Source organism: Salvelinus sp. IW2-2015, linkage group LG12 (assembly GCF_002910315.2).
Source record: "Salvelinus sp. IW2-2015 linkage group LG12, ASM291031v2, whole genome shotgun sequence".
Classification (NCBI taxonomy): domain Eukaryota; kingdom Metazoa; phylum Chordata; class Actinopteri; order Salmoniformes; family Salmonidae; genus Salvelinus; species Salvelinus sp. IW2-2015.
The window spans coordinates 6,740,302-6,753,721 of record NC_036852.1 but is presented as its reverse complement, the minus strand read 5'-3'; the positions used below and the strand labels follow the sequence as shown (position 1 = coordinate 6,753,721).

Sequence of the window (13,420 nt, the reverse complement as noted above, 5' to 3'; positions counted from 1 at the left end):
TTCTCTCTGAATTCCATAGCTTCGCTGTCAGGTACATTAACTGTGCTATCCACCTAGCCAGGTGGAGAATCTAGCAAACTGCATGCGCTGTTAAAAACAGGAGCTTCAGGCAATAGTTTAGGAGGGTGGAGGCATGAGGAGAGAAACAGAGAGAAGATTTCAGTTTGTTTCCTTTTGTTTACTCCCCCTTAAATGTGTTTCAGTGCTAGACACTGCGTCCCGAATGGGAYCCTATTCCCTATATAGTGCACTACTTCTACTGGTTCTGGTCAAAAGTAGTGCACTATATATGGAATAGAGTGACATTTGGGATGTATACACGGATGCCTCACAGGAAGAAACGTAGGTAATCATCTCGGCTCTTTCAGAAGATGGGGGACAAGGTTTTCTTTTGGTTGTCTGATATTCTCCCAAAAAGAAAGTCCTCCAAGCTGGCTGCTTTTAGTAATAAAGCATTAATAAAGTTTCGAGGACAATCACATAGGCCTAGAGCTGTCTCTTATACACATCTAGATGTGTATAAGAGACAGGTATTTAAATGTGTGTGTTTTGTGTGTGTGTGGGGGACGCCTTGATTGCATTGAAATGAAATRTGATAAGTGCCATGAACCCCTATAAGCACCTCCATATGTTTTTGGTTAACTTTGAAGCTGACATTGAGCCTAACCTCAGAGGTAGCGTCCTAAATGACACCCTATTCCCTTAAGAGTGCACTACTTTTGACCAGGGCTCTGGTCAAAAGTAGTGCACGACATAAAGAATAGGGTGCCATTTGGGCCACAACCAGACTGTGACTGTGTGGCAGTGTTTGCATGACTGCTTGGATTTTGCTTGCAATGCAAATTTGGTCCGCTAATTTGGTCTGTGGTTTGACCGATGGGGTATGATTCTATTAGTGTACAATCCCTCCCATAAGGCTAATTGAGAATGGATTGCAGAAGTAATCATATTCAGATGAGAAGAGAGACCGCAGGAAGCAGATCTAAGAATGGTTGTATGCCAAAGGTTAAGGGAATTATATGGATTTTGTAATGTATGTTTTCAGACAGGGACCAGACACAAAATTGTCTGAGGCAATATCGACAATGATATAGTAACTATAGCACAGTCMATCACCACAAAATAAAAATCTTAAGAAACTATAATGACTACATGTTGCAATTAGCATGTTGCGGTCTCTCACGACAGACTGTTGAGATGACCAGCATACACGGCACATTTGATTCTGGGTCGCCGAGATTATGTAGCAATAAATACAACAACACTTGACTTAATGCTGGAGAATACTATTGTATGGTACTGCAATGCTTGTCATCAAAAAAATACAAAAAGTGTCTCTGTTGCTGTGTTTCTCTTCAGGTTTACTATTAGATTTGCCTAGATTCATCCCCTTGACCAATCTCCTGGTAGAGTGTGGGTGTATCTCAGTATGCATTCTGCACAGCAGTGACGGCCTCCTTGCACAGGGGGTCCAGTTTCCCATCTCCCCCTGTGGAAGGCAGAATAAAGGACTGTTACTCTATAAACACAATGTACTCAATGCCATTGTGACATCATAATCAGTGACTTGGACAATCTGATTTATCAGAACACGCTATGAAGATGACTTCATATAGACGGCTCTAGAAGAGGGGTTTTCAACCTTTTCTTGCCCAGAGACCCCCTCCCAGGCAAATTGGCGACCCAGGGATCCCCATCATACGTTAGCAATTTTTTTTTGTCACGTTAGGTGAATGATAATGTAAAGGACAAGTAATCGACATTTTAAAATTAATAGATTTGGTAGATAGTTTTTCATTATTTTGAAGTATGAGGACACCCCTTCAAATTGGTGGCTTCGGCTATTTCAGCCACACTCGTTGCTGACAGGTGTATAAAATTGAGCACACGGCCATGCAATCTCCATAGACAAACAATGRCAGTAGAATGGCCTTACTGAAAAGCTGACTTTCAACGTGCCACATTTCCAACAAGTCAGTTTGTCAAATGTCTGCCCTGCTAGACCTGCCCYGGTCAACTGTAAGKGTTGTTATTGTGAAGTGGAAAYGTCTAGGAACAACAATGACTCAGCTGCGAAGTGGTAGGCCACACAAGCTTACAGAAMAGGACAGCTGAGTGCTGAAGCGCATAGCATGTAAAAATTGCCTGTCCTCGGTTGCAACASTCACTGAGTTYTAACYRCCTCTGGAAGCAACGTCAGCACAAKAACTGCTCGTCAGGAGCTTCATGAAATGGGTTTCTCTCATGGTTTCTCATGTCTYATTCAGTTTCTTGTTTTTCTTTGTGCCTTTTGTAAATGAGCAACGAGCTGTCACCATTAGATAATTTTTCTAGTCATGTTTTTTAGTATGCAGCCGCACACAGGCCTAAGATCACCATGCGCAATGCCAAGCATCGGCTGGAGTGGTGTAAAGCTTGCCGCCATTGGACTCTTGAGCAGTGGAAACGCTTTCTTTGGAGTGATGAATCACGCTTCACCATCTGGAAGTCTGACGGGAAAGAATCTGGGTTTGGCGGATGCCAGGAGAATGCTACCTGCCCCAATGCATAGTGCCAACTGTAAAGTTTGGTGGAGGAATAATTGTCTGGGGCTGTTTGTCATGGTTTGGGTTAGGCCCCTTAGTTCCAGTGAACAGAAATCCTAACGATACAGCATACAATGACATTCTAAGCGATTCTGTGCTTCCAACTTTGTGGCAACAGTTTGGGGAAGGCCCTTTCCTGTGTCAGCATGAAAATGCCCCCATGCACAAAGCGAGGTCCATACAGAAATAGTTTGTCGAGATCGGTGTGGAAGAACTTGACTGGCCTGCAAAGAGCCCTGACCTCAACCCCATCGAAGACCTTTGGGATGAATTGGAATGCTGATTGCGAGCCAGGCTTAATCGCCCAACAGCAGTGTTGTAATGATGTGCGCTGAGAGTCAGGAGGGAAATTCAGGGAGTGAGTGTTTTAATAAATGAACACAACACAAAAATAAGAAACACAAACAATGTACAGAACTGACACAGGAACAGAAACAATAACGCCTGGGGAAGGACCTAAGGGAGAGACATATATAGGGAAGGTAATCAAGGGAGGTGATGGAGTCCAGGTGAGTCTGATGACGCGTAACAATTGTGACAGGTGTGCGCCATAACGAGCAGCCTGGTGACCTAGAGGCCGGAGAGGGAGCACACGTGACAAGTGCCCAACCTCACTAACACTCTTATGACTGAATGTAAGCAAGTCCACACAGAAATGTTTCAACATCTAGTGGAAAGCCTTCCCAGAAGAGTGGAGGCTGTTATAGCATCAAAGGGGGGACCAACTCCATATTAATGCCCATGATTTTGKAATGAGATGTTCGACGAGCAGGTGTCCACACACTTTTGGTCATGTAGTGTATGTAATTTTCTTAACCCATCTAGTGACTAAATAACAGCATAGGTTTCAAGTATCMTGCTAGCTAGTCTTGGGTGTACGCCTAGGAGAAGTTACACGAGAGACGGGTGGGACGAAAGTAACACAATGTAAACTGATGACCTGGAATAAAATAAAATACGTTTTAAGCACAGGTCATTGTCTCCTCCAGCTCATATTGCTTTTATAATGTTAGCAAACAAGTGACTGAATGTTTGAAAATGATATATGACATCATTAGAATGATACCTTAATCAATTGTTTCTCACATTCTCACATAAGCTTTTATCAACAGGTTAGTGGTTAAAAATATATATCTTTATGATTCTGGGGGTCAATAACCTTGCATCAAGCCATGGAAATGTGATAAGCATGATGAGTTTGCCTTTTTAGAAGAGAATAAAGACATTTATTCTATCAAGGCACGAGGAGCGTGGTACACTGGAGCATAACAAGACTAGTAATTGAAAATCCTCTACCACATTCTCACTAAAGTGCGATTAGAAAAGTATGCTCAATATAGCTATTATGTGATCCATTTTAGTCCGATTAATATTGTAAGTCTAACTATTGTGGTTTCGCAGCATTGCAATGTTGACGCATGGTTAATTTTCCTAAATGTCCTAAATCGGCACACACATGAACTGGTTGGCTGGTAGTACATTGGTTGAAATTAACGAGCGTTACAACCCAGAAACATGGAGATGAGACAAATATTGTGCACTTCTCGCCAGCTGTTACTTCTGTCCCAAGGCTGTGTTACTCCCGCCCCGCTGGCAAGTACAAAAGTAACATTGCGGTAGTTTTGTTGTCGGTCTATTTACCATACCATCTATTTACCATTTACCATAGAAATGAAATTACATTTGCTAATGGTAGAGGACACAGACGTTGTTTGTCGTACAATATGGTGTCTCTAGCTCTATCGATCTCAGAGTAATTAGAAACAAAAAGCGTTACTTTCGTCACAGCTCTCCCCTATGTGTAATTGGCAGTTGAGAAATAAAGTTGACATCATTAGAAATAAGATATCGTCCTATTTCCTACTGTAGGTATGTAATTCAAAATGTGTTTATTGTGTTATTGCTAGCAATATTCATTTAAAAAATGTATCCACTTTTTTGTTGCTGTTTTGATATATTTTCGCGGACCCCTRGAGGGGTGGCAGACTCTAGGTTGAATACCCCTGCTCTAGAATTAGTTTTTTTTTTTACAGATGAGGTCACAATCAGAGAGTGGRCAAGGGTTAAATCCATGTGCATTCAGTTACAGTATGCTTACTCTCACTCTGTGAAAACGATACATGTCATAATTGACCACAGGTAAGATTCTGTACAATTTGACAGAGTAATCTACAGTATCTACATTGAATTTACCAAACTCCAGCTGTTTTATGCTGCATGTATAGACACATTCTCCATTGACCACAAGTTCCAACTTGTTCCAATCAGACATTTTCTCCAAGACACTTTGATGTCCATTCTCTTTCAATGCAGCTAGGAAAGTTAGAAGACATGGATAAGTGACATTATCGGGAAAACTAAAAAGGTAGGCTACTAACTGCTCACTTATATAAAACTAAAACGCACTTTAAAAATGCACACAAGCCACTTTATGACGCTGCAATAGGCACACTTATTTGAATGTAGCCAAGGATTCTATCTACCTTGGAGGCCAATCAGACGAAACGTTCTGTGGTCCACGATGCCACACGATTTATAAGGACCGTAGCGCACGATAACTACTGCATTTTGAGGCATTGTAACTATTGCTGATAACGCCTATTACCAACTAAACCTCTTCTATGTCCTGGATTAATTGCTCGACTGTGTTACGCACAGCAGTGTCCCTAACGACGGGGCGCGACCGTCATCTCCAAGGAAGTAATTTGCTGGTTTGGTGTGACGTCACTGTGAAGCCCTTTTGTGGAGAAGTCACCGCTCAATGTAATGCCGCGTTTATTAACTAGTCAAAAYTAGGAAACTCTGAAATTTTAGACTTGTTAACTGGTYGTAGTTAAGCACATGCCGCATTCATTCAGTTAGCAAGTCGGAAATGTACGAGTTTCCTAGATAAGACTAGCACATGAACGCGGCATAACACATGCTGCCTGCAAGATACAGTATGAGTTATAAAATCATAGTTTAGTTTACGCGCAGACCGCAGAGTTTAACGCATTTATGACAGCATAGTGGCTGTACGTCATAATCAACAACATTATCAGCATATGAATATTGCGGTCCTCTTTTGWAATACCCTTTACTGAGTCTTTGGTTAAACCTTTCAATTTGGTTAAATTACCTTATGTCATGTTATGTATGGTAAAGTGATTACATTTTACACTGAAGAGGTTTTTGCGTTTACAGGTGCTACATTTCCCTGTGGTACTAAAGTAATCTATGGGCCATATGTTACCCTGCAAGCTCAGACACTTAAATTATAAAGGTGCTCTGGTCACATCTCAACACGGAACACACCACACCCCCAAACACCTCCTGCTCTAGCCATAGGAGCAAATTGACATCACCGCCCAGGCAGTCTTTTGAGTTGACTTTGGGTTTGTCTTGTGTGAGGCAGGCAACTGCATCATGAGAGAACTTTTGAGGGATGCTGCTTGTCCTGAGATTGAATTGATTGAATACCATGTAATTGGAGACCTTTGACTCAATTTTATGAATAAGCAAAGTCACCAGTGACTAAACACACCGAGGCATAAATCTTACACACATAGGCCTATATGAGTCACACACAACCCCCATGTGCATGATCATCACATACACACACACACACACGCAGGCACACACACACACACACACACACACACACACACACACACACACACACACACACACACACACACACACACACACACACACACACACACATTTGTCATCATCTAAGAGACCAAGGGGAGGAAGAGGTTTTACACTCCAGGATTTCCAGCTTTCATCATTGTGGAATTTAGCATTCACAGCCTGTTCCAAAGGGCCTGTATTCTGTTCCCATGACTCTAGAACACATGACAGTGAGGGTGAATGTCTCCTGTGATTAGATTTGTTCTGAACACAGACGATCACTCGGATTCTCTTTAAAATGAAGTCACATTTATGATTCTACAAATCACAACACAGCAAAACRATCACATTTTGTAAATATGTTGCTGATTTTGTTTTTCAGATTGAGGAACCTCTAACGCTAGTCTTCCCTATTCATTCTCTAAAATCATTTGTATCTAATAAAATATTTCACTGATAAGCATAGGGAAGTGCAGGTAAATAAACCTATTAAAAGTGACACGTAATTTCCTTACTCAACCCAGTTAATCTCTCAAATCTTTTCACAATGTACTCCACACATCTTTAGTGTTTAATCAGATCATGGAAAGACCTTCCTAAATCACCATCCACTTGATTCTGTAGCATCAACATAATCTGGGTAAAAGCTGCCTCTGGAAATAACAATGATCTGTCTAGATTCTCTCCCTCCTCTCTCTGTCTTCTGTCTTCTCTCTCTCTCTCTCTCTCTCCGCCCTCTCGCTCTGCCCTCTCTCTCTCTCTAAGGGCTTTATTGGCATGGGAAACATGCTTACATTGCCAAAGCAAGTTAAATAGATAATAAACAAAAGTGAAATAAACAATAAAAATGAACTGTAAACATTACACTAACAGAAGTTCCAAAGAATAAAGAGATTTCAAATGTCATATTATATATATATATATATATATATATATATACACAGTGTTGTAATGATGTGCAAATAGTTAAAGTACAAAAGGGAAAATAAATAAACATAAATGTAGGTTGTATTTACAATGGTGTTTGTTCTTCACTGGTTTCCCTTTTCTTGTGGCAACAGGTTACAAATCTTGCTGCTGGAATTCACACTGTGGTATTTTACCCAGTAGATATGTTTATCAAAAATGGATTTGTTTTCGAATTCTTTCATACATTTGGCAGGAGGCTAGGAAGTGCAGCTCAGTTTCCACCTCATTTTGTTGGCAGTGTGCACATAGCCTGTCTTTTCTTGAGAGCCAGGTCTGTCTTCAGCTGCCTTTCTCAATAGCAAGGCTATGCTCACTGAGTCTGTACATAGTCAAATATTTCCTTAATTTTAGGTCAATCACAGTGGTCTGGTCAATGTTTTCCAATGTGTCAAGTAATTATCTTTTTTGTTTTCTCATGATTTGGTYGGGTCTAATTGTGTTGCTGTCCTGGGGCTCTGTGGGTTCTGTTTGTGTTTGTGAACAGAGCCCCAGGACCAGCTTGCTTAGGGGGCTCTTCTCCAGGTTAATTTCTCTGTAGGTAATGGCTTTGTTATGGAAGGTTTGGGAATCCCGTCCTTTTAGGTGTTTGTAGAATTTAACGTATTTTTTTGGATTTTGAAAATTACCGGGCTATYGGCCTAATTCTGCCCTGTATGCATTATTTGGTGTTTTACSTTGTACAGTACACAGAGGATAGTTTTGCAGAATTCTGCATGCAGTCTCAATTTGGTGTTTGTCCCATTTTGTGAATTTCTTGGTTGGTGAATGGACCCCAGACATCACAACCATAAAGGGCAATGGGTTCTATAACTGATTMAAGTATTTTTTGCCAGATCCTAATTGGTATGTCAAATTATGTGTTCCTTTTGATGGCATACAAGGCCCTTCTTGGGTTGTCTCTCAGATCGTTCACAGCTTTTGTGTAAGTTACCTGTGGCACTGATGTTTAGGCAGAGGTATGCATAGTCTTTTGTGTGCTCTAGGGCAACTGTGTCTAGATGGAATTTATATTCGTAGTCCTGGCAACTGGACCTTTTTTGGAACACCATTATTTTTGTCTTACTGAGATTTACTGTCAGGGCCCAGCTCTGACAGAATCTGTGCAGAAGATCTAGGTGCTGCTGTAGGCCCTCCATGGTTGGGGACAGAAGCACCAGATCATCAGCAAACAGTAGACYTTTGACTTCAGATTCTAGTAGGGGGAGACCGGGTGCTGCAGACTGCTCTTGTGCCCTCGCCAATTTGTTGATAAAAATGTTGAAGAGGGTGGGGCTTAAGCTGCATCCCTGTCTCATCCCCCGGACCCGTGGAAAGAAATGTGTGTGCTTTGCCAATTTTAACCACACACTTTTTTGTTGTTTGTGTACATGGATTTTATAATGTTGTATGTTTTTCCCCCAACACCACTTTCCATCAATTTGTATAGCAGGCCCTCATACCAAATTGAGTTAAAAGCTTTTTTGAAAACAACAAAGCATGAGAAGACTTTGCCTTTGTTTTGGTTTGTTTGTTTGTCAATCAGGGTGTGCAGGGTGAGTAGGTGGTCTGTCGTACGGTAATTTGGTAAAAAGCCAATTTGACATTTGCTCAGTACATTGTTTTCGCTGAGGAAATGTACAGAGTCTGCTGTTAATGATAATGCAGAGGATTTTTCCAATGTTGCTGTTGACACATATCCCACTGTAGTTATTGGGGTCAAATTTGTCTCCACTTTTGTGGATTGGGATCAGTCCTTGGTTCCAAATATTGGGGAAGATGCCAGAGCTGAGGAYGTTAAAGAGTTTAAGTATAGCCAATTGGAATTTGTGGTCTGTATATTTTATAATTTCATTTAGGATACCATCAACCCATAGGCCTTTTTGGGTTGTATATTGTCCTGTAGTTCATTCAATGTAATTGGAGAATCTAGMGGGTTCTGGTAGTCTTTAATAGTTGATTCTAATATTTGTATTTGCTCATGTACATGTTTTTGCTGTTTGTTCTTTATTATAGAGCCAAAAAGATTGGAGAAGTGGTTTATCGATACATCTTCGTTTTGGATAGATATCTCTTCGTGTTGTTGTTTGTTTAGAGTTCTCCAATTTTCCTAGAAGTGGTTAGATTCGATGGATTCTTCAATTACATTGAGCTGATTTCTGACGTGCTGTTCCTTCTTTTTCTGTATTGTATTTCTGTATTGTTTTAGTGATTCACCATAGTGAAGGCATAGGCTCAGGTTTTCTGGGTCTTTATGTTTTGGGATGGATAGGTTTCTCAAATTCTTTCTTAGGTTTTTGCATTCTTCATCAAACCGTTAGTCATTGTTATTCATTTTCTTAGGTTGTCTGCTTGAAAYTTTTAGATTTGATAGGGAAGCTGAGAGGTCAAATATACTGTTTAGGTTTTCTACTGCCAAGTTTACACCTTTACTATTATACTGAAACATTTTGTCCAGGAAATTGTCTAGAAAGGATTGGATTTGTTGTTGCCCAATTGGTTTTTGGTAGATTTCCACACTACTTTCCTTCCATCTATAGCATTTCTTAATATTATTCTGTTTTTTTGGCTTTGATGACTCATGACTGAGCATAGCTCTGTTCAAGTAGAGTGTGATGTTGCTGTGATCTGATAGGGGTGTCAGTGGRCTGACTGTGAACGCTCTAAGAGACTCTGGGTTGAGGTCAGTGATAAAGTAGTTTACAKTACTACTGCCAAKAGATGAGCTATATGTGTACCTACCATAGGAGTCCCCTCGAAGCCRACCATTGACTATGTACATACCCAGAGTCCAACAGAGCTGCAGGAGTTGTGACCCATTTTTGTTGGTTATGTTGTCGTAGTTGTGTCTAGGGGGGCATATTGGGGAGCAAATGCTGTCACCTCCAGGTAGGTGTTTGTCCCCCTGTGTGCTGAGGGTGTCAGGTTCTTGTCCAGTTCTGGCATTTAGGTCGCCACAGACTAGTACATATCCCTGGGCCTGGAAATTGTTGATCTCCCCCTCTAGGATGGAGAAGCTGTCATCGTTAAAGTATGGGGATTCTATTGGGGGGATATAGGTAGCACACATGAGGGCATTTTTCTCTGTAGAGATAATTTCCTTATTAATTTCTAGCCAGATGTAAAATGTTCCTGTTTTTATTAATTTAATAGAGTGGATTAGGTCTGCACTATACCAAATTAGCATACCCCATGAGTCTCTTCCCTGTTTCACATCAGGTAGTTTGGTGGATGGGACTTCCAGCTCTCTGTAGCCTAGAGGGCAACCAGTGGGTCTGTCTCCTTTATKCCAYGTTTCTTGTATGATGACAATGTCTGTATTTTCAATTTCTTTGATGAAGTCTAGGTTGCTGCTCTTTAGGCCAAAGGCAGATGACCTCAGACCTTGTATATTCCAGGATGAGATAGTAAAAGCTTTGTGTTCCATAGTGTCTAGTGTTGTTTTTGTGTGGTTTAGGCCCGGACCATCACAGTAGGTTGGAGCAGAACATGTTGAGCATCTGATACATACCTCTTAGGTCGCAGGATGGAGCTTGGGTGGGTGTAATAGTGGGGGTTGGGCCTGTTGCTCTGCTCACGGCCTGGGCATATGTCCTGCTGTYATGTTGAGGTTCTTGCCGCAGGGGCGGGGAGCATGGGGTGGGCAGAAGGGGCTTAGGTCTGAAATGTGGAGGCCTACAGTTGAAGTCGGAAGTTTATATCAATCAATCAAATKTATTTATAAAGCACTTCTTACATCAGCTGATGTCACAAAGTGCTGTACAGAAACCCAGCCTTAAACCCCAAACAGCAAGCAATGCAGGTGTAGAAGCACGGTGGCTAGGGAAAAACTCCCTAGAAAGGCCAGAACCTAGAAGAACCCTAGAGAGGAACCAGGCTATGAGGGGTGGCCAGTCCTCTTCTGGCTGTGCGGTGGAGATATAATAACAGAACATGGCCAAGATGTTCAAATGTTCATAGATGACCAGCAGGGTCAAATCATAATAATCACAGTGGTTGTCGAGGGTGCAACAGGTCAGCACCTCAGGAGTAAATGTCAGTTGGCTTTTCATAGCCGATCATTCAGAGTATCTCTACTGCTCCTGCTCTCTAGAGAGTTGAAAACAGCAGGTCTGGGACAGGTTGCATGTCCGGTGAACAGGTCAGGGTTCCATAGCCGCAGGCAGAAGAGTTAAAACTGGAGCAGCAGCACGGCCAGGTGGACTGGGGACAGCAAGGAGTCATCAGGCCAGGTAGTCCTGAGGCAAGGTCCAGGGCTCAGGTCCTCCGAGAGAGAGAGAAAGAAAGAAAGAGAGAAAAAAAAGAGAGCATACTAAATTCACACAGGACACCGGATAAGACAGGAGAAATACTCCAGATATAACGAAATGACCCTAGCCCCCCTACACAATAAACTACTGCAGCATAAATAGTGGAGCTGAGACAGGAGGGTCGGAGACACTGTGCCCATCTACGATACCCGCCGACAGGGCCAAACAGGCAGGATATAACCCACCCACTTTGCCAAAGCACAGCCCCCACACCACTATCCAGGTGTGGAAAGCTCTTAGAGACTTACCCAGAACCATACATACACATACGTAGGTTGGAGTCATTAAATCTCATTTTCCAACCACTCCACAAATTTCTTGCGAACAAACTTACAGTTCTGGCAGTCGGTTTAGGACATGCTACTTTGTGCATGACACAAGTAATTTTTCCAACAATTGTTTACAGACAGATTATTTGACTTATAATTCACTGTATCACTTCCAGTGGGTCAGAAGTTTACATACACTAAATGTCACAATTCGCCGAAGTCGCTCCTCCTTGTTCGGGCGGCGTTCGGCGGTCGAACTGTACCGGTCTTCTAGCCATCGCTGCTCCACTGTCATTATTCCATTGTTTTGTCTTGTTTCCCCGCAACCTGGTTTACATTCCCTAATCACACTACATATATAGTCCCTCTGTTTCCCCATGTCTTTGTGTGATTGTTTTGTTACATGTTTCGTGTTAGCGCCAGCTGTTTTTTCCCCGGGTACCGTGTTTGAACCAAGTTGTTTATTGTTTAACTTATGCATTATCGTGACTGTTGTCGCGCTTTGCACTTTTGCCATTTGGCTGGAGTTTTTGACGCAGTTGCGTCTGTCTGTTGTTACTTCTGCAATTTAAGTGTGCGCTGATCACAACTCTCCGCTCTCGCACCTGACTTCTTTCCAGTAGCGCACAACTGATACTAAAGTGCCTTTAACAGTTTGGTAAATTCCAGAAAATGATGTCAAGGTTTTAGAAGCTTCTGATAGTCTAATTGACATCATTTGAGTCAATTGGAGGTGTACCTGTGGATGTATTTCAAGGCATACTTCAAACTCAGTGCTCTTTGCTTGACATCATGGGAAATCAAAAGAATCAGCCAAGACCTCAGACAAAAATTGTACCTCCACAAGCCTGGTTCATCCTTGGAGCAATTTCCAAATGCCTGAAGGTACCACGTTCATCTGTACAAACAATAGTACGCAAGTATAACACCATGGGACCACACAGCCATCATACGCTCAGAAGGAGACGTGTTCTGTCTCCTAGAGATGAATGTACTTTGGTGTGAAAAGTGCAAATCAATCCAGAACAACAGCAAAGGACCTTGTGAAGATGCTGGAGGAAAACAGGTACAAAAGTATCTATATCCACAGTAAAACGAGTCCTATATCGACATAACCTGAAAGGCCGCTCAGCAAGGAAGAAGCCACTGCTCCAGAACCGCCATAAAAAAGACATCTACGTTTGCAACTGCACATGGGGACAAGATCGTACTTTTTGGAGAAATGTCGTCCGGTCTGATGAAACAAAAATAGAACTGTTTGGCCATAATGAACATTGTTATGTTTGGAGGAAAAAGGGGAGGCTTGCAAGCCGAAGAACACATCCCAACCGTGAAGCACGGGGGTGGCAGCATCATGTTTTGGGGGTGCTTTGCTGCAGGAGGGACTGGTGCACTTCACAAATAGAATGCATCATGAATAGGAAAATGATGTGGCTATATTGAAGCAACATCTCAAGACATCAGTCAGGAAGTTAAAGCTTGGTCGCAAATGGGTCTTCCAAATGGACAATGACCCCAAGCAACTTTCAAAGTTGTGGCAAAATGGCTTAAGGACAACAAATGCAAGGTATTGGAGTGGCCATTACAAAGCCCTGACCTCAATCCATAGAAAATTTGTGGCAGAACTGAAAAAGTGGTTTGGGAGTAAGGAGGCCTACAAACTGACTCAGTTACACCAGCACTGTCAGGAGGAATGGGC

At 42.0% G+C, this 13,420-nt stretch overlaps 1 protein-coding gene across 1 annotated transcript; it reads right to left on the bottom strand.

The window, feature by feature from the left end:
• Nucleotides 1-1,160: 1,160 nt before the first annotated feature.
• On the bottom strand, nt 1,161-5,518 carry lg12h10orf53 (linkage group 12 C10orf53 homolog). The gene is made up of 3 exons (XM_023997940.2): nt 5,069-5,518; nt 4,779-4,898; nt 1,161-1,489 (listed from the first exon to the last, which is right to left on the bottom strand). Exons 1-3 carry the CDS (start codon nt 5,160-5,162, stop codon nt 1,425-1,427), a joined length of 279 nt encoding a protein of 92 aa, XP_023853708.1. The 5' UTR covers nt 5,163-5,518; the 3' UTR covers nt 1,161-1,424.
• Between the last annotated feature and the right edge of the window lie 7,902 nt (nt 5,519-13,420).

Coding starts and splice junctions, on each gene's coding strand:
- lg12h10orf53 (XM_023997940.2), bottom strand. CDS start 5,162: ATGCCTCAAAATGCAGTAGTTATCGTGCGCTACGGTCCTTATAAATCG. Junction 4,899..5,068: donor TCGTCTGATTGGCCTCCAAG/GTAGATAGAATC, acceptor TAACTTTCCTAG/CTGCATTGAAAGAGAATGGA. Junction 1,490..4,778: donor CATAAAACAGCTGGAGTTTG/GTAAATTCAATG, acceptor TGCCTTCCACAG/GGGGAGATGGGAAACTGGAC.